Raw genomic sequence first — 19,836 nt, 5'->3', positions numbered from 1 at the left:
TTCTTAGTGATCAAGGGATATTAAAAAATACTTAAAAATATGATAAAAAAAATAAAAAAACTTGAAATGAATTTGGGTAGTAATAAGGTAATAAGCCTATCATTACTTTTCATAAAGAATCTAATTTCAAGATACGCTGACAAAATATTTATAATATAAAAAAATAATATTTGTAATTAAAAAATACGTACACGTTACCTATTCATTTTAAAAATAATAATAAATATAAAATTTATATAAAAAATTAAATTTTTAATAATAAATTTCACTTTCTAACAACTACCATGATTGAAACAATTGTTAACCATGAGACACAAATGATTTGATTGAACGAGTACAGGCGCCCCGTCCGTCAAAGCAATTAGGAAGCTGCTAAATTTAAATAAAAAATGTAGCTTTGACAAGCTTCCAATTGGCTCGATCGCTTGCAAGGGTTGGAATATGGTTAGTCAACAATACAATATTCCAATTGGATTGTGCCTTTGGCCTTTGGGTTCGATATGTATATGCAGCTATAATTTAACTCTTCATATTCGAGTCAGGGACACGTCATGAATATTCGGGATGTATATTTCGTGATTTTCATCTCAAGACTGATTCTAATAATTTTCATCTCATCTCATTTAATTATTATAAATTTTTTAAATTTTTACATAAAATAAAATAAACAATCTAACTTTTTAAAATTTTAAAATAAAAATAATATTAAAAATATATATTATAATAATATTTTATTTAATTTTTAAATTTTATCTCAATTCATCTTATCTCATCTACGAATATAAACAAGGCTTTGCATAAATATATTGATAAGTAAAATGATGAAAGCATCTCCTGTTTTGCAATTGAAATAGATATCCAAATCCTCGATCAATTCATGGTGGTCTTTATAGATCATTTTCTTGTGAATTTTATTTATACATAGCAGTAACAAATGAAAGACCTTGTAAATTTGTAATTAGCTCATGTATTTATTATTTCTTCTTTTAGCTCGACTTTCTCCACATACATATATATATATATATAAACGATTAGCGTATTACTAAGCCTTCCTACTTATCTTGTCATCTTTCCAGGTGGTTCGAATTAATTGGATTATATATTAATGTATATTAAACAGCTTGTTAAGATAAGAAATTTTTAATAAAAGGGTTTGGGTTGAAAGTAGGAGTGTCAAGTCATATTAACAGGTCTTGTTCGTATCGTGTTAAAATATGTATATTATATTATATAGCTTAACCCTAATCCGACCCATTAAGTTTATCGTGTCAAAATCTTAAATTTTAACACGACCTATTAGCATAACGAATCGTATCATGTCAACCCATTTTAACTTATTAGTAAATATTACAAAAATAGGTTAACACAATACAATACAACCTGTTTCGAACTGTTTATGTAAATGGGTTAAATATGTCCGAAATTAACCCATTTGACCTGATTAAATTTATCATAATTTTATATAAATGTTAAAATCACAATATTTATAAAAAATTATAAAACTAACTATAAGTCCAAAATTACAATCCAAACAATAAAAATATCGAAATTAAAATTTTAACAATTTTACTTTTAGGTATAAGGGTATAATTGTAACTTTCACTTTCTTAACGTATTATAATGGGTAACGGTTCAACCCGTTACTAACTCGTTAAGCAATTGTATCTTAACGGGTCAACTCGTTTTGACCCAAATCCGTTAAAACTAAACTCTAATCCGTTATTATCATGTCGTATTTGTGTTGGATTAATAGGTCGTATAACATATTACCATCCTAATTGAAGGAAAAATGGCTTAATTTTGATAATTATATTATTACGTCAAAGATTAAATGATAATGATAACATCAGCCGGTTATTAGAGACATGATATATTCATTTTCATTGGAAAAAAATAATGATCAGGAACCAGGTTTGATAGTAATCAGTTGAGATGAGATGAGTTGAAATAAGAGTTAAAAATTGAATAAAATATTGTTAAAATATTATTTTTTTAATATTATTATTATTTAAAAATTTGAAAATATTGAATTATTTATTGTATTTTGTGTGAGAATTTAAAAAAATTATAATAATTACATTAAATAAGTTAAAATGCTTTTTGTATCCAAACATTGCTAATGATTTTGTACAATACCATAGCGTGACTCATTGTTGAAATCATTAGTGTGTGTGTGTGTGCGCGTGTATATATATATCTTCTATATATAAAAAGTGTGTATGAAACGGAAAATCTTGTTTTAACGGTTTTTCTTGTTTTTCCGTTAAAGTTAACACCGTTTGTTTTAACGGTTTGGCACATAAAATAAAGACATAAATATTGAGAGAGATAGCATTCAATGTTGTTATATGATTTATTAATCTCAATAATTATAATACTTAATAATTTATATAATAATAAGTAATTAAAGATTAGTTATTATATTTTTCTCTTTCTCCTTAACATATACACGTGTATTAGGTGCATAAGACGTGAATCCCTAAATATAATATACATATATTATACGTTTCATTAACTCAGATTATTGAGTATTCCAAATTTAAAAATCTCATATAATATATAATACAAGTGTGTTTAATCAAGTGTTTTTTTTCCCCATGGTAGTAGGACGTAGCTTCCGCTAAGTCATATTCCATACGTAGGCTTGCTATGATAGGCACGTGACAAAGGCTGTGATACTTGAACTAATCAAGAAAGAGTAAATTCGGCCAACAATTTCAAAATATATTTTATGATTTATATATATGCTATATATAGAAAATATTATACCACAAATTTTATAAAAAGATTATGTTTTAACTTTGTGTTGTCCCTGATCGACTCAACCAACAGCAAAATAAGAATTTCAATATTGTCTCTATTGATTGTCTACAGGATGACATAAATTGATGAATTATAATACAAATATCAAACGACACATATTTTGAACTACCGTTTGTGTTAGACTTTTATTAAATTTTACGCATACATCTTTGCTAAAATTATAGATGTTATAAACATGTATTGGATTATATGATATTTTGAACTAATTTTTTTATTTTCTCCAATATGCCTTAAATTATTAAGTGACATCAATAATTTTTATAAAATATATATTATTTTTTACAAATAATCATTTCATAAAATTAGATAAACGTGCTTTGCACGTTACTCCCACCTAGTATATATATATATGTGTGTGTGTGTGTGTGTATATAAGAGTTAGAAAATGAAAATGATAGAAAGAGAGTATCCATGAGAGAATTAGAAATGCTCTAATAAAAAAAAGATCATATAAAAGTAATTGTATATAACTAATTATTAATATATCACATTATTACATAAGTATTATATTCCTTAATGTATAACTATAATATATAATACTAGTATTTATTAATATATTAATATATTATAAGAGTTATAATATAAATTATAGTATATGTATAAATTTATAATAGTATTAATATATTTAACTTAATATGTTAGTATTAAATTACTATACCTACATAGAGTATTATTTAATATAGTATTACCAATTTATCATTAACATATAGTATATTAATAATACTACTAATATAATTATTAGTTATAGTACTGGTATTAAGTCTATAACTATATATATTTAGATCAATATATTATTATATTCTTTAATTTATAACTATAATATATAGTACGAGTATATATTAATAATTATACAATTTATTATGTAATTTTTATTTAATAAGTCACTTAATATTTTAAATAAATTTTTTTTATTAATCAATTTTTCTTTTTAAATAGTTAGACCAAATGGACTGGACTGGTCTAGTCCGTAAGGATATCCGTCCAATCAGGAGAAAATGATGAATGAATTTCGGCACTTCACCCCGGACCCGACCGGACCGGACCGTGCTCAACCACAGCACAACCATAAGTCCAAGATGAAAAGATTTGACCATGAATATTCAAAGTTGGGGCCGAACATCTATCGATGAGAAACTTGTTTAAAGGTGCTAACCCACAAAAGTTCTTGATCTTTCTGAAGCTTCTTGATGTTAGCATTTTGGCTACTGAGCCCAAAAGGTACCTTCTGGCACCTGCCAAGTTTAAGTAAAATCATAAAAGAAAAACGCATAGCATCATTGCGTGGATGGCACACTAAAGCTCTGAAGGCATGGACGAGATAAAATGTGGATAGAAAGATATGAGTTGGAGATATTCAGACTCTTTTGAGGCTTCTGATTGGTTGATTGCAACCTCATGATCCCCACCACACTTTCCCACTCTTGCATTCATCTCCACCCATCTCTTTGGTTGTCTTTTACACATTACCCGTTATATTTCCGTATGAGTTTAAGATTTAAAAAATAAAATAAAATAAAATCTCAACAAATTTCACAAGCTGTGAAGGGAGATAAAATGTGGATAGAAAGATATGAGTTGGAGATATTCAAAATCTTTTAGATGCTTCTTATTGGTTGATTGCAACCTCCTGTTCCCCACCACACTTCCGCATTCTTGCATTCATCACCACCCATCTCTTCGGTTCTCATTCTCTTCGCATAATATTACACTCATGTTCCCCCCCCTTCTACACACTTCCATACACAGTTCTCAAAACTCTTCTTTCTAAGAGCAGTCTCAATTGTAAAATAACTGTAAGATTGGGAGCATGGCTGCAATGGCAATGGCAGCAACTGCTAGCTCTAGCACTGTTCTCAGGCCAACTCCATTTCTTGGCCAAAACAGGGGAGCCAACGCTAACCCTCTTAGAGATGTTGTGCCCATGGGAACTGGGAAATACACCATGGTACCTAACACTTAGATTTTTTTCTTTCTGAATGTTTTGAGCTTATTGGGGGCCTAACACTGGGGGATTTTTTCGTGTTTGCCTGTGACATGAATAGGGAAATGATCTGTGGTATGGGCCAGACAGGGTGAAGTACTTGGGACCCTTTTCAGCTCAGACTCCATCATACTTGACTGGAGAATTTCCAGGTGACTATGGCTGGGACACTGCTGGATTATCTGCTGATCCGGAAGCCTTTGCTAAGAACAGGGCTCTTGAGGTAAGTGATATTAGATGAAACTGAGCCATAAAAGAAACCAGTTTAGTATTAAAGGGTATGTAATGACAAATCTTTCCAAAGGTTGGTTGTGTCTGCTTGTAACTAAAACTGTCACTTGTTCTTTCCTCTAAATCCGTGCATATGCTTATATCAATGCCATTATTGTACTGTCAATAACACAGCATGTAGCCTTTGCTTTATTTTTCCCTCTTCCAAAAAGAGAAAAATAGAGCCAGGATGAAGTCATTATTCAAATTCTTCATCGCTGAAAACATTTTCTCATTGAAGTATGACGTTTTTATAATCCATATTATACACCACAATCCTAGACCAGATTTATTAAAGTAGCATTGTGAATATAGCAACAGTAGAACCCATGATAATAAAGTCGTTTGTGGAAGCTTAGGTGATCCACGGCAGATGGGCAATGCTTGGAGCACTGGGCTGCATCACTCCAGAAGTTCTTGAGAAATGGGTCAGAGTAGACTTCAAAGAACCAGTATGGTTCAAAGCTGGAGCTCAAATCTTCTCAGAAGGTGGCCTCGACTATCTGGGCAATCCCAATCTTGTTCATGCTCAAAGCATCCTAGCAGTGCTAGGCTTCCAAGTCATTCTCATGGGCTTAGTCGAGGGATTCCGCATCAACGGCCTTCCTGGAGTTGGAGAGGGCAATGATCTTTACCCTGGTGGCCAATACTTCGATCCTCTTGGCCTTGCTGATGACCCTGTCACATTTGCTGAGCTCAAGGTGAAGGAGATCAAGAACGGCCGGCTAGCAATGTTCTCAATGTTCGGTTTCTTCGTCCAAGCCATCGTCACCGGCAAGGGCCCGCTTGAGAACCTCTTGGACCATCTTGACAACCCTGTTGCCAATAATGCATGGGTCTATGCCACCAAGTTCGTGCCCGGATCTTAAACTGAACTTGGGTCCCTCAATATTGTTTCATGTGATCTAAATCGAATTGGAAGTCCATGTGTAGTTAACGTAATTTCAGGCTTAAAAACTTACAAATGTGTATCTGCATTATCCAACAATGGCCATTGATTTTCGGGTTGTGCTAGCCTTATCTCTGGTTGAACAATCTGAGAGATGGTATTTTAAGTTTGATGAATGAAAATGAATAGGAAATTCATCTGTAGGCTAAGAGGTAAGAGGAGAAAATGAATAGGAAATATTCATCTGTTGACCAAGTAAGAAGAGTCATTGTGAAAGAAATGAAATTACAAAAGAGGATAATGACTCAAACTCTAGGATTTGTTAGAGAACATAACTGTTCTAAAATTATTTCACTACTATTCACAAACTATTTACTACTATTCATAAATTATTCACTAATATTCTCACTACTATTCACTAACTATCTTAGATACTCTTTATTCAAACAGAGTCTTAATCCTTTCTGCTAAACACTTTTGGGGGGTGGGGGGAGAGAACCTTATACAATAATAGCAACATCTGTCCTTTTGATAACAACTAGTTCAAACAAGCACTTTGATGCAAAGGACGGGCAGTATGAACACTTTCCCTTCTACAATCTTCAATATTTTCTGTTCTAAATATTCTCATACTACATCAATGACAACAGATTATAGACAAATACACTGACATATATATGTATGTATATATGAATAAATACACATCACTGTCTCTCAACAAATCCCTTTTGGCTATTCACAAGTTTATGAACACTTTCTACCAAGTAACAAAAATTGGTAGGTATACAATCTCTCTCCCTTCACTGCCTCTCACATTATGGGAACACCCATATATGTCGCCATAAATATAAACAAAGAGACTGGCTCAAAAAAAGCGAAGAGGCAGTTTTTGGAACATTTCTTTCTCCACCATTTTTTAAGCATTCATCAGTCCATACTTGGTTAGAGATTATGTAGAAAGAATATATACTATGATGCTCTTGAGCTTAGTTTCTCCCACCATGTCCGTCGACCTTCCGAAGGCCTTAGTTTATGAAGCTTTGCCTTTGTCTCCCGTAACCTAATTTTGTATTCTTTTTTCCATGCCTCAAAACTGAGCCTAAGTTTCCGAAGTTCATAATTGGGATTTACAACAGAAGCTGATTGCCCTGATTTGATCTCTACTAGAGCTCTGGCATCATTGTTAAAAGTCTGTCTACGCTGCTCAAATTCCTTAACCAGATTGCTGACCGCATTCAAAGTACCATTGGCATCTCGTTCCACTAATTTTAATGGTGTGCTTCCACCAGGAGTTTGAGATCCCATGGGCGTGTTATTCTCAGAGTCATAATAGTGAGGAATTGAAGAAGCATCAAGTTTTCCAGGTTGAACTGATGCATTGTCAGCAGCTAGGCCCTTTCTAGCTGCAGCAAGACTCATCTGCATTAAAGTTGCCATTAAAACCTTTGGGCATCTGAGTGATCCAATTAGTAAGGGTGCAACTCTTACAATCACAAAAAAATAATTAAGCAAATAAAATTTTAAAGAGAAGCACCAAGACCTTTTTTTATTAAACTTCAATAAGCTGTGAATTGAACTATGTATGAGCATCCAAACTACTTACTTGCAAGGAGGACATCTGCTTTTGCCACATCTCCTCCATTGATTTCATTCTCGCTTCATATTCTGACCACCTTGTCTCATTCTGTCGTAGTTGCTCCCGCAGTGCAGTATTTTCCTCTTCCTTCTGTTCCAGAGTTGCTTCCGCCTTCAGAACCCGCATTTGAAGCTCTGCCAAAACCGAAGGCAGAGCCTGAACCTGCTCTTGTGGCATATCCTGCTCAAACAAGAAAAGTGATCTGTTTAGTCATCCAGGTTGATAAAATTTAACAGAGAAGCAAAACAGTAAACAGACTTCACCCTGCATTTATGAATAACAGTTTAGATAAAAAGGAAAGAATAAGCACTTAGCTTTTTCTGCTTTGTTAATTACAAGTGAGGATATAATATGCAGATAACTGTGCTAATTAAAGATGCATCCTCAAAGAGAAATGCGGCTAACATCTTATTCTTGAAGAAGGAACCCTAAACTGCCTCATGCAATTCTCCATCTCCATAATGTAACATATTATACATCTTCAGCAATCTATGTGCAAACTATACCGTTTGGTTGTGGTCAATGCAAGTCAAGGTAAAAGCCATAGGGGTGTAGTCAAGGACATGCAGGCAGTTCGAGATATGCCACTTATCATGGATTGGATGTGATGCATTGCAAAAGCCAGTTCTGTAATTATGTGCATTTCATAATCAAGTCAAACCTGAAATTACATCTTCCATTGGAAGGAGTAAGCACCAATTTTTTTTTTTTTTGTTTTTTTTTTTTTTTTTGGGGGGGGGGGGGGGGGGGGGGGGGTTTGGATTTCTGGACTTGAAAATTCAGCATCACACTTAATACAAATTTCATGGCACTTGGAACTATCTCGGAAACATAATGTTGGCAATGATAACAGCTGAGGGATAAATCTTGATTCTTTTGGCCATGCTTCTAGTTTTTTTTTTTCTTTTTTTGGTCAAACAAATAAATTTGAACAAGGCTCAAGGAAAAGTATTCCATCTTGGGAAAATTAAATCTAATTTTTTAATTTATTTTCAAGCATCGAAAAACTTCTGTATATATTGCAGTCCCCAATGCCCAGCAAAACTTCAGGGGCTGGGGGAACCGATAAAAATAGGAAAATACCACTTCATGAAAGAAATATTGACTGTAGCCTACAATTAACACTGGAGGGACCAAAATAGATGTAGAGTTCTCTTGGTTATCCCCATGAGTACCCAGAGACACTATTAATAAAGGAAAAAAGAGTAGGAAAGTGAAAATTCTCGCAAGCTGACAAGTGCATCACAGAGTACCTTCATTTCTGAAACCTTTCTGGTTGGATTCTGCTTGGATTTTGCATTCTCGGTAGGTAAGTTATGCGTGCCATTAGCATGCCTCCGAACAAGCCATCCACGGATTACTACAATATTTGTATTAGAAAATCAGAAAACCGTATGCAATTGAACCACCACAAAACCAATGAATGAAATAACTTTTACCAGATTGTAAATATACAGCTGCTTGCAGCTCATTAAGGATTTTGGGAGCAATAACAGTGCAGCACTTTATCCTAGCATTATACTTCCTCCTCGCGTCTTCACCACGAATAACTGCATTGATTCCATCAATTTCATCAATCCTTTCTAAACAACTTGCAAAAAATTATTTTGAAGACCCAAAAAGGATAGAGGAAACCCTAAAATCAATTCAGTCTTTAAGCAACAAATTCAGTTTTTTAGTTGCTGAGGGTCTGTGCACCCCCAAGATTAGTCAGGACACTGTTCCTAGACACCCGGTGGCAAAAAAAAAAAAAAAAATCAGTTTTTTAGGCACTTCATGGCGAAAAAGAACTGAGGCCTACAAACCTCTTACATTCCTGGACAGAGTTCAATAGTATAACATAGAATCTTTTTTATACAAATACCCAAATTTTATATAACAGTAAAAGTTAATAAAAAAACAGAATAACATACCATGAACAAGATTATAAAACAAGTTGCTTTCAATTGGCTATGGATGCATTTATAAAAAAAAAATTAAAAATTAAAAATGGATATGGATGCACTACATGATTGTAACGTTATCACTCCTTTGACTTTGTGGAAGAAACGGCGACCCTGTTGACCACGGAAGCATTTCTGAATACCAAGTATACCTTGCAGGACTTGATTTCTCCCATTCTCCAATGCACCAACCTATAAATCAGTAAAATATCACAGCATCATATGAACCATTGCAGAAGATAAACTCAGTTCAACCAGGAAGACAACAGTCACTGTTTGAAAACTCAGTGGTTCAAAACTCTTCCAAAGGATTGAGATTAATTTCAGTTGACAGAATACTCTCAGTTTTATGTCAAACTGGATTTTCACCATATTCAACTATCAAGTAAATTAAGCAATGACATTGGCCCTGAAGTATTAACCTCAAAGCTTTATTTTCGTTCTTTCTTTTCCTACTCTACCCTTCTCTCTTTCTTTTCTTCTATTTGATATCCTTACCCCCAGGGGCCCATAAAGTGATCTGAATATCCAGGCCGCATTGCTAAACCTAGAAAGCCAGTTTTAGTGTCGATCACACACACAACACACCCCCGGCACATATGAAATTACCTGCCCCATTCTGAGATACAATTTGGTATAACCAACTTGGTACATTTCAGGGAGGACATGAAACTGCTTTAGCACTGCAACTGAAATACTTAATGGATCTTGAGATACATTATTCTCTGAAAGTAGGAACCCATACCTGAATATACAATAGCAAATGAGAAGAACTTACTCATCTTGAAAAGGGAGGAGCATTAAACAATGTGTAAAGCACACCATCCACATCACTTAAATGGTAACACTTGATTGTAAGATTTAAATATTAAAATTTCTCTTCCAAATCAAATATGTCATGTAAGCACTTTCCTAGGTGTGTTATCCACACCGGCTTATAAATAGACTTTTTCTTAAACAATTAATGGATGGTTACACCCTCTACCTTCCTGCAAACTCTTGATGTGTAATTCTAGTAGGATATCCAGATTTTGAAATCCTAACAACCTCCAAAACTCCACAACACCTAAGCTGTTGTAAGGCAAGGTCCTCTTCATATATTCCAGGAAGTTGCTTGCTATTTGGCTTTATGCAGCGAATGAAGTGAGGAGTGGTGTTCTCCAGCTGGTGCATCAATTTGAACAGTTGACCCTATATGAATCCAAGAGATTCTTCAGATTTTGCAAAACAAAACTTCAGCTACATCTCGAAGTACTGGAAAATCCCATACTCTTCATACTACTTAAAATATAGTAATTTTCCAGAGTGGAACTCCGAATCATCTAATATGGTCACATGCAACAGTCAATTTTCAATTATTTCAGCTTTTGATTTAAAGTACACTACAGCAATTCATATATATAACTGAAACAAAATGCAGCTCGCATATTTACCTTAAACTTTGTACCAACACTCTGCTTTGGGGGCCCTGGTGCAACCACCTGACATGAAGAGTTTGCTGGTTTCTGAGATTGATCAAGAACTTTGGAAGCAAACAACTGTAATGGTTGGCAACTGCATGATATGAGGAGTTGGATCGAATCAGAGTGCAGCCGATCTCTGTTCTTTTCCAGGAAGCCATTTGTATCGTATAGAACCTAAAAACAACGGATGTTAGTGGAACCACACACATGTTGTGAAAAAAGACCTCAGTGGTTCATCAACTCGCATTTGATTTAAAAAAAAAAATGCATAAATATTTTGGAAAGCTTGGGCCTTCATTGTAGCTATAATGCTTATGCAAACTAGCAAAATTAGGAAGATCTAGCAACAAGTCATTATTCAAGTCCCCTCTAGCCAGTCATCATTTACTAACATATATTTAACTCAAAACTCTGTACATCATATATATCTGGGGTAAGAAGTAAGCAACCACTATATATCAGGATTAGCAAAACAGTGCTACTATATATTGATTGTCAAGATCAAAGTGCAATGGAAAATCAAATATTCAAAGTTTCAGGGATATACTGTAAACTTTGGCCCAACATTTCAAAAGTGAAAAGATTATGAAAGCAAAGCAAAATGCTGACTCCTTCAATTTTGGGAATGATTGTATGGATACTCAAAGTAGTGCAACATATTTCCATTAAAAGCTAAAACATGATGAGTGGTTTAGATAAAGTGAATATAAATCAAAGCCTGGTTATAGTTGAATTACAGTTTATCTTAGAATTGTATCAGAATCAGAACCAGTTCTCTTAAGTAGAAGATATTTAGCTTCTTAAGCCCAGATGAGTCATATGAGTCAAAAAATCCCCTCGAATTTCAATGGTACGGGTTAAACCATCCTAACTCATAAAATCGGGAACCTCCTAGAAAACTGAGATAACAAACCTCTCCAGCATAGTGACATATTCTGAAAGCCCCGCCTCTTTCTCCTTTAAAGCAAGAATTTGAATTTAAGTGCTCTTTAAGCTTACTGGCAAATGTCAGATCGGTGGCCTTGGGAAAATTTGATTCCTCATCCAACAAAGACAGTAGACCTAAAGGTTTCTGCACAATTCACCACACAATAAAGAATGTGTGATAGAACTACAAAAACAAACACTTTGGTTTCACATGAGAAGAAACCAATCCAAGGAGCTGAGTAGATTATATAAATGAAGGAAAACAAAAGCTTTCTTTTTCTGCTCATAAACACACTAACAGGTTTAAGGAAGGAACGCACCTTTTATATTAAAAAAAGTACAAATAAAGTCAACTCAAAAACAAATATGCAATAAGATACAAATCAACTCCTGTTACTAGAACGTGATAGATGAGAAGGTTGAAACCATGTAAATACCTTCTCAAAGATATCCAAGCACTCCTGATTGTCTTCAAAATCAACTTTTGTCCAATCAACCCCATCTAATTCATAGTCCTGCAAGGAAATTTTGACTGAGTGATTCATAACAATCATATCATATGTTGATAAATGGGAAATTTTATCATATCTTCTTAATTGAGAAGTTCTACTGAAGCAAAGGAAGAGAAAATACATCCAAAAATTGGTTCAAGATGGATAAGTTAAAGATGAACTTCTGATTTTGCAAAACCAATTGCAAGACTGGAAACATTACAGAACCATCAACATTTTGCAGAATGTCGTCAAGTACTTTTTCCATTAAATAATTAACACTTAAATTTCACTCCCTTAAATTAGTAAACACTTGAAGTTGGCTTGTGGTCAGCAACTAGAATCGTTAAGAACAATTTATTTGAACATACAGCAAAAGGTTCTAGTTCAATGGCATAAAAATAAAATATTAAAAAAAACAGATGCAGCTCTCACTTCCCAATTCTCACAAAAATATGCCCCTATTGTCACTGTCAAATGCAAAGCAACCCCACAACGAGGGAAAAAAAAAACAACTCAACTAGTAAAAGACAGGGACATGATCAAAGATAAGGGTGATAGTCAAATAACATAATTATCTGTCACGGAGACACAGAGAGGAACAGATGAGGGTGATAGTCAAAAATATGCCCCTATTGTCACTGTCAAATGCAAAGCAACCCCACAACGAGGGAAAAAAAAAACAACTCAACTAGTAAAAGACAGAGACATGATCAAAGATAAGGGTGATAGTCAAATAACATAATTATCTGTCACGGAGACACAGAGAGGAACAGATGAGGGTGATAGTCAAATAGCATAGTTACTTTTCCTTTCCATTTTTCTTGTCTTAAACATCAAATAAATAAATGAAGAAGAACCTCCCCATCCTTTCTTTTATCCCCCTCCCTCATAATTCATTCTCTCTATCTAGTCCATCCCTTCATAAACTCCCAAGCACACTGTTAAGTATGCAAAAGCTACTTAGGATTACAAAGTATAATATGACAAGACACCTTATTGTGAGCCTTTGAAGCATCATTTCATTGGAAAATAACTTTTAAAAGATGCAATTGTATTGAAATTAGAAGGTTGCAATGTATTTAATAGGCTTACCTCCTGCTCAAGTTTAAACAGATGGCGGTTGAAATGTTGTTGCAACCTCTCATTCGCATAATTTATGCAAAATTGTTCAAAGCCATTTCTCTGGAACCAAGGAGATGACATTGTCAGCAAAGTATGCAATATATTGTGCCAAAAACGTTACCATGTAAATGAACAAATACATGTACCTGAAATGACTCAAATCCATATATATCAAGGATACTTATGGATCTCCCAGTACGTCGTTTGCCCACTTCAAGTGACTTGTTGATTTGTTCTACAAGCCAGTCAAACATGCTTGCATATATAAATTTTGCCAATGCATCTCTTGTGTCGATTGCCTAAATTTAGATAAGAAATGGGCTCTCATGTTACATTAAAAGAGTGATCTACCAAACAGAGAAGAGTGGGGGGATAAATGTAAACACAAAAGAGTGCATCTGAGAGCTGCTTAGAATAAAGGGATGGCCTTGTTAGGCCTTATTAAGAGAGCACTAGGCACACCTGCCGCAATTTCCTTTTTTTTTTCTTTTTCTTTTTTTGTTTTTTTGGATACATAAGTTCAGATTTTATTGATAATCCACGCACCTGCTGCAATTTCAATCCTTTTGCAATGGTATCCCTGCCAGCTTGGATTTTATGAGTAGATAAAGCTAGAATCAGTTCCTGGGAACTGCAGCCCATCAGCCCAGCAGCATTTCTTACAGCTGCCAAAAGGAAAAGATGGTAGAATTGATGTCAAGGTAGGTTAATTTATTAGAGTCTTTAAAGAATATATGCACAATTTACCAGCACAGAGGGAAAAGCAGATGGCTTAAACCAAGCTCTTGATAAAATGACAAGAAATGAAATGATATTTGTATGAATAAACGGACAATTTAACGAATGTATGTTAGAGGGGAAAACAGACTTATGACTCTAAGATGAATTCATATATAAGAAACAAGGAAAGAGAGGGGGAACAAATACCATGGAGAATTAGTTTTTCCATGTCAAAAGTTTCTGTATCTTACAATCTCTTAAAAAATATGAGTTGCAACTAAACTATGACACATCCATAGCCAAAATATTAAGGTCTAAGCCAAGGGAATCTATTCCATAGTCATTTTGGTCACATTTACTGGCATAAGATGACACATTTTTTCCTTAATAAGTTTGTAATTATATATACTAGTTTTTTCAACATTTGTAGTAGCATACCTAAGAAACCTAGACTTTGTTTACTTGAGTCAACTTTCCAATTGGTCACTTTATCAACAAATGCACACACATACTCTCTTCTGAGGCCAGATGACCCGCTACTGACACATAATCATATTCCCTCCACATATTGTGTAGCGTGGATTTTATCACTGCTCAAAATATTACCATGTGGTGCTAAATCTTAAGAATTACAATTCGAAAATACTAATTAAAAGGATTCCAGATGGTACAACTAGCATCAACTATTCAAGCCATCAAGACTACCAATATAGAAACATCAGGTACATGACATCTATCGTGGTCATGAGCCAAACACATAAACTTACCTTCATCAGCTAACACCTCTACATAATTTTCGTTGTCAATTACTTGAAATGATATGTTCCCTAACCATAACACCGCAGCAAGCATTGTAAATATGAGATCTTGATCTTCTTTGCTAATTCGAATAATGTCTAGGGCTTCCTGGAACAATAAGACAACAATAAGGATATAGGGAAACAAATGAAAAGGAAAGGGGATATAAACAATAATAGTAGAAGAAATAACTCAATGCACAGTTACCACAAGTAAATGAAATTTCCGAGCATCATCAACGCCATGAATTGCCAAGCAATCACTCTGATTAAGATACTTGTACTCACTAGCAGGTCTTAGGTTCAGCCTCTCTGCAAAGGAAAACATAAATTGATTCCAATTATCACAGAATAATTTATCTACAACCCCATTTAAATGATTATATCAGAATATTGAGAGGACACAATAGCTGGTTGTAACTTTATAAAATGCCTGTGCGATGGGATGTTAGCGCTTTGGTTTTCTTGCTCAGCATAAGACATATACAAATATCACACCACCTTGGCTAAAATTTGAAGCACAATGAAGATTATTTCAGATTATCAATAAATTTCAAAGGCAAGGTCAGTTGGGAGAAACAATAAGGAAATCTGATAACATCGTAACTCAATGTTTTAAGGAGAGAAACGAACATTTGAGTAGCCCTACAAAGAGGATCGATCACTATTAAGGTCTAGCTGTTTTGGGACTCCACTTTTTCAGTTGTCTGTAACATCTAGAAAATCCCCGGTATGCCATATCACATGCTGGTTTTAAATAGGCTGCAAACCAATTGGCATATGGAAAGAGTAACCATAGAAGCAGAAAGATTCTAAGGGCTATGATGCAGTGACTTCATAAACATTAGAAAACTCAACTTGCCCACACAAACAAATACAATCAGGAAAAGGTGTGTTCCTTCACTACAATGGCATGACTTATAGAGCAATTTTTGTCACATTGGACCAAAAATTATGCATGTTGAGAGGAATTGAATCGGCTAAAATGGAAATTAAACTATAAGAATTTTGTGTGAAAAGATTAATAATGAATGTCCAACCTTTAAGAGCCAATGGAGCACCAGCACAAAGTTGATAAAATATGTGGTATGACCTCTCACCATTGACTAGTTGAACCACTCTTGACTGGCCAAAGGAGACAAGATAATTTCAGAAGTGAAACATTATAATATAAAAGTTCCAGGCACTTTAGATGGGGCAACAGGTTACCTTTTCTAACAGAACTGTCCACATTTATTGCAGGTATATTGACATTTGATACAGGCATGAGGTTGAACAACAAACAAGTCAGTTAGTGCACAATATGCATTGCAGCATAACATGACAGCAACTTATTCAAACTTAATGCTTACAGGTTTGGATTTTAGCACCGCATATCTTCCCCAGTGAACTAAAATGAATTTCAATCAACTTCCCCTGCACAAAATCAGAACCTATGTAAACAAAACTGCCTAGTCTTAAGATCTCATTTGTAAATAGCAAAAACAGAGGGTAACCATCAATCATCCATTTAAAACCCTAGCAGTCCACACCAAACAAAAACGTCTAAGCTATGAACTGTGATAAACCTAGGAGCACCTTCTGCTATGAAGAAAAGAAAGAAGGAAACTCACAAATCGGCTAGAGTTGTCATTCCTAGATGTTTTTGCATTCCCAAATTCTTCCAGTATATAATTGGTCTGAACGATCTCACATTCTATCCCGCAACTGCCACCAAGAGCAGTCAAATATTGCATTGCAATTTTAGCTGTCTCAGTTTTCCCAGCTCCACTTTCCCCACTGAATAAAAAAAGAAAGTAGAGATTAACCCATGTGCTACAATCAAATATACAGAGTGAGCTCAGAGACCAGTATAGAAGAATAGCAGCTAAATAATAATGAGCAAAATGCCCATAGCCGAGCTCCAAGTTAGCGCAAGATTTAATTGAAGACCTCCTAACCTTATGATTATGGACTGATTTACTTCATCTGCAAAATAAAATTATAGCAAAAAGAAAAGCGTTCAGCAAGAATTTATGCATTGGCACAAGAGAGACACCTCCCCCCCCCCCCCCCCCCCCCCCCAAAAAAAAAAAAAAGTTAAACACAATAAATAATTTGCCGACCTCTCATCATCTCATTATAAGCAGTGTCTGCTATGGCATAAACATGGGGGCTGTCCATAAGCTTCTGCCTATAAGCTGTGACAAAATCTTTTCCATATATTGGTACATCTTTGAACGGATTAACTGAAATTAAAACTGGACCTGCTTTACTCTAAAGAAAGAAAATACAAAAACCATCAAATGAGAGTGAAAACGGAGACAGGAATATGACTTTCAAGCACATGTAAGATGAGCATGTCATACTTACATATATCTTATCCCGGAAATATCTATACCGAAGATTGTAAAGAACTGATGGTTCATTCAAATAACTTAGCTGTATAAGGTCGTCAACCCCATCCAATATATCTGGGTTTGCAGGGAAAAGCTCTCCTCTGGGCACTTTCACAACCTTAAGTAATGACAAAAGGTAAGTGCAGGGAACATCAACCGATAAAAGTACTCAATACTGCTTAAACAGAATTCAGAAATGCCCAAAGGTAATGAAATTTACATTTCCACTAGAGAGTGAAACAAGTGCTTCCTCTCCCGAAGTTGATTGTATTGTTCCAGACTCCCAAAACCCACTAGTGAGCTGACACCAAATGCGAAGTTTCTGCTAAGAAAAATTTACTTTCAATATATAATATATAATACATGTAAGCCTACAATTAAACTACTGGTAGAAATTCACAAAAATAAAACTAATTCATTGGTACTTTTTGAACACATGGAGGAACAAGTTTGGTGGCGGCCCAGAGGATAAAGCAGATGATACACTTTGAAAGCAAGAAACCCTGGCCTCTCTAATCAAAAGTGCAACCATGCTTACATATTTATCACATCCGATTATATATCTTAGTGCAATAGGTGCAGTAACCAGTCCATCAAAACCAAATGACATCTCAAAAATTTATCTTCCATTACATGAGGGCCGACATATCCATGATAATAGACAAAAAGAAATTCCACATTTTCTTGATCACTCCGAGACTAAGGCCCAAAAACTTTATCCGAACACCATACAATAAAATAAACAGCTCTGTTCTTGGAATTTATTGCACGCCTAAATGCTCACACCACTTTGAGTACAACTAACACACTTTCCCAGGACAACAAAGAATCAACCAAAACTTTGCAATTGCCTCCTAATGCAATAACCAAATTCCACGTTTTCTTGATCACTCTTTCTTTTCTAGAATAAAACCCGATGCAACATTCTTGCGATTTGTTATAAAAATTCCTCATGCAAGATTTTCATTAATACGTCTTTACCAAGACTAAATAGAACAAAAAAGAATCAAACCGAAGAGGATATTATTTTAGCTATTTTCCTACGCACCTTTTTTATGAAATAACCGATGTTGTCATCCCAATCCAATTCTCTTATCTTCAGCTGCGAAGCACGCGTCGCAGCAGACTTGCTATCCGAATCTACACCCTCGGTGAGCACATTTTTACCCTCCTCTGCCTGCACAGCATACGGCGACTCCACATTCTGATCTTTCTTCATCTTCTTGCTACCAAAACTTCCTCGTTTGAACCCCAAATCGATCTCTTTCCTCTTTCCTTCTTCTTTCCCATTACACTCAGTCGGAGCACCTTCATCACCTCCCCCTTCGCCGACCTTGAAGTTGGTAGGTAGAGAGCGACGCGCCGGAGGCAGCCGAGCCCTCGACGTCGGTCGAACCGGAAGTGCCGGCGGCAATTCCTTGGGCTTCTCGCGCTCGTCTCTCCGGCGCAGAGAGTCCAGCATCTCCTCCAGTGAGCTCCGCGCAATCATCTTCGTCGGGGAGAAGGTGACTTTCCCCCTCGACCCCCGAAATTTTCACAAATTCAAACCCAAATCCCGCTATCACAGGCTCAAATTCCACCTCTCCTGAACGAATTCGAACCCTGCATTGTCGAACACGAACCAGGAATCCCTAATTGCAATCAAAATATCCGTCGTCCGAAGAATAAAAGAAGGCTGCAATTTAGACGTGGAGATGTCGCGAAAAAAGAAACCGTTTCCTTGTTCGTCTCCGGAAGCGCATTTGGCTAAATAAACCAGAAGGATGCGCTGATTTCCATAGTGAAAAAGCGTATTTTACGAGGTTCAAGGAGAGGTTAAGATTGTTTACGAAAAACAAACCTCGTGAGAGGGAAACGCGAATGAAAGAAAATTGTCACCGTTGTTTTCTCTGTTCCGAAAAAACAACATTTTGGAGCCTACTTGGAGGAAGGATTTGTTGCCATTGTCGTTGTTCTTGTTGCTGCTGCTGATGCTAATTTTAAGGTGCTGTGACGAAATTCAAATTTTTGCAGGTGGGGCTTAGCATTTCGTGTTTATTGAGAAAACCGTTTTGGTCTGATAACTATAAAGGGATAAATTTTATTTTACAAATAATATAAATATATTATATATATATATATAGATGGAAACAGTTAAGTGCTAGTTCTCTGGGCCCCGGACACGACTACATTTTTAGCATCTATTTTTCAATATAGTCACGGTTTTCGTACCCTCTTCATTAATTCTTACCCAATTTGCCTTTTTATGGCATAATGCACTAAATTTATCCTATAAGGTATCTTTTTATTATCTGTTCTTGTTCTAAGCAATTTACATGACATGTTATTTCTCTGTCTTATCATCTACGAATTACACTGAATGAAATTTTATTATTAACGTAAGGTTGAATTTA

The 19,836-nt window shown here is 35.1% G+C and overlaps 2 protein-coding genes across 2 annotated transcripts; one reads left to right on the top strand and one right to left on the bottom strand.

Annotated features, from left to right (window-relative positions):
- The first annotated feature begins 4,496 nt into the window (after positions 1–4,496).
- On the top strand, positions 4,497–6,088 carry LOC122289523 (chlorophyll a-b binding protein 13, chloroplastic). Its single transcript, XM_043096605.1, has 3 exons — positions 4,497–4,768; positions 4,866–5,027; positions 5,434–6,088. Exons 1-3 carry the CDS (start codon positions 4,631–4,633, stop codon positions 5,941–5,943), a joined length of 810 nt encoding a protein of 269 aa, XP_042952539.1. The 5' UTR covers positions 4,497–4,630; the 3' UTR covers positions 5,944–6,088.
- A 430-nt stretch (positions 6,089–6,518) lies between these two features.
- LOC122289522 (myosin-2-like) lies at positions 6,519–19,493 on the bottom strand. The gene is made up of 24 exons (XM_043096604.1): positions 18,492–19,493; positions 17,664–17,765; positions 17,418–17,561; positions 17,171–17,321; positions 17,006–17,033; positions 16,679–16,844; positions 16,418–16,481; positions 16,275–16,288; positions 16,106–16,190; positions 15,274–15,377; positions 15,036–15,174; positions 14,095–14,213; positions 13,695–13,847; positions 13,519–13,608; positions 12,370–12,447; positions 11,919–12,077; positions 10,976–11,179; positions 10,528–10,733; positions 10,152–10,287; positions 9,608–9,734; positions 9,039–9,149; positions 8,853–8,959; positions 7,567–7,779; positions 6,519–7,382 (listed from the first exon to the last, which is right to left on the bottom strand). The coding sequence occupies exons 1-24, from the start codon at positions 18,930–18,932 to the stop codon at positions 6,933–6,935; spliced, it is 3,591 nt and encodes a 1,196-aa protein (XP_042952538.1). The 5' UTR covers positions 18,933–19,493; the 3' UTR covers positions 6,519–6,932.
- Between the last annotated feature and the right edge of the window lie 343 nt (positions 19,494–19,836).

This window comes from Carya illinoinensis, chromosome 12 (genome assembly GCF_018687715.1).
Source record: "Carya illinoinensis cultivar Pawnee chromosome 12, C.illinoinensisPawnee_v1, whole genome shotgun sequence".
NCBI lineage: Eukaryota > Viridiplantae > Streptophyta > Magnoliopsida > Fagales > Juglandaceae > Carya > Carya illinoinensis.
This window is presented reverse-complemented; position numbering and strand designations above follow the sequence as displayed.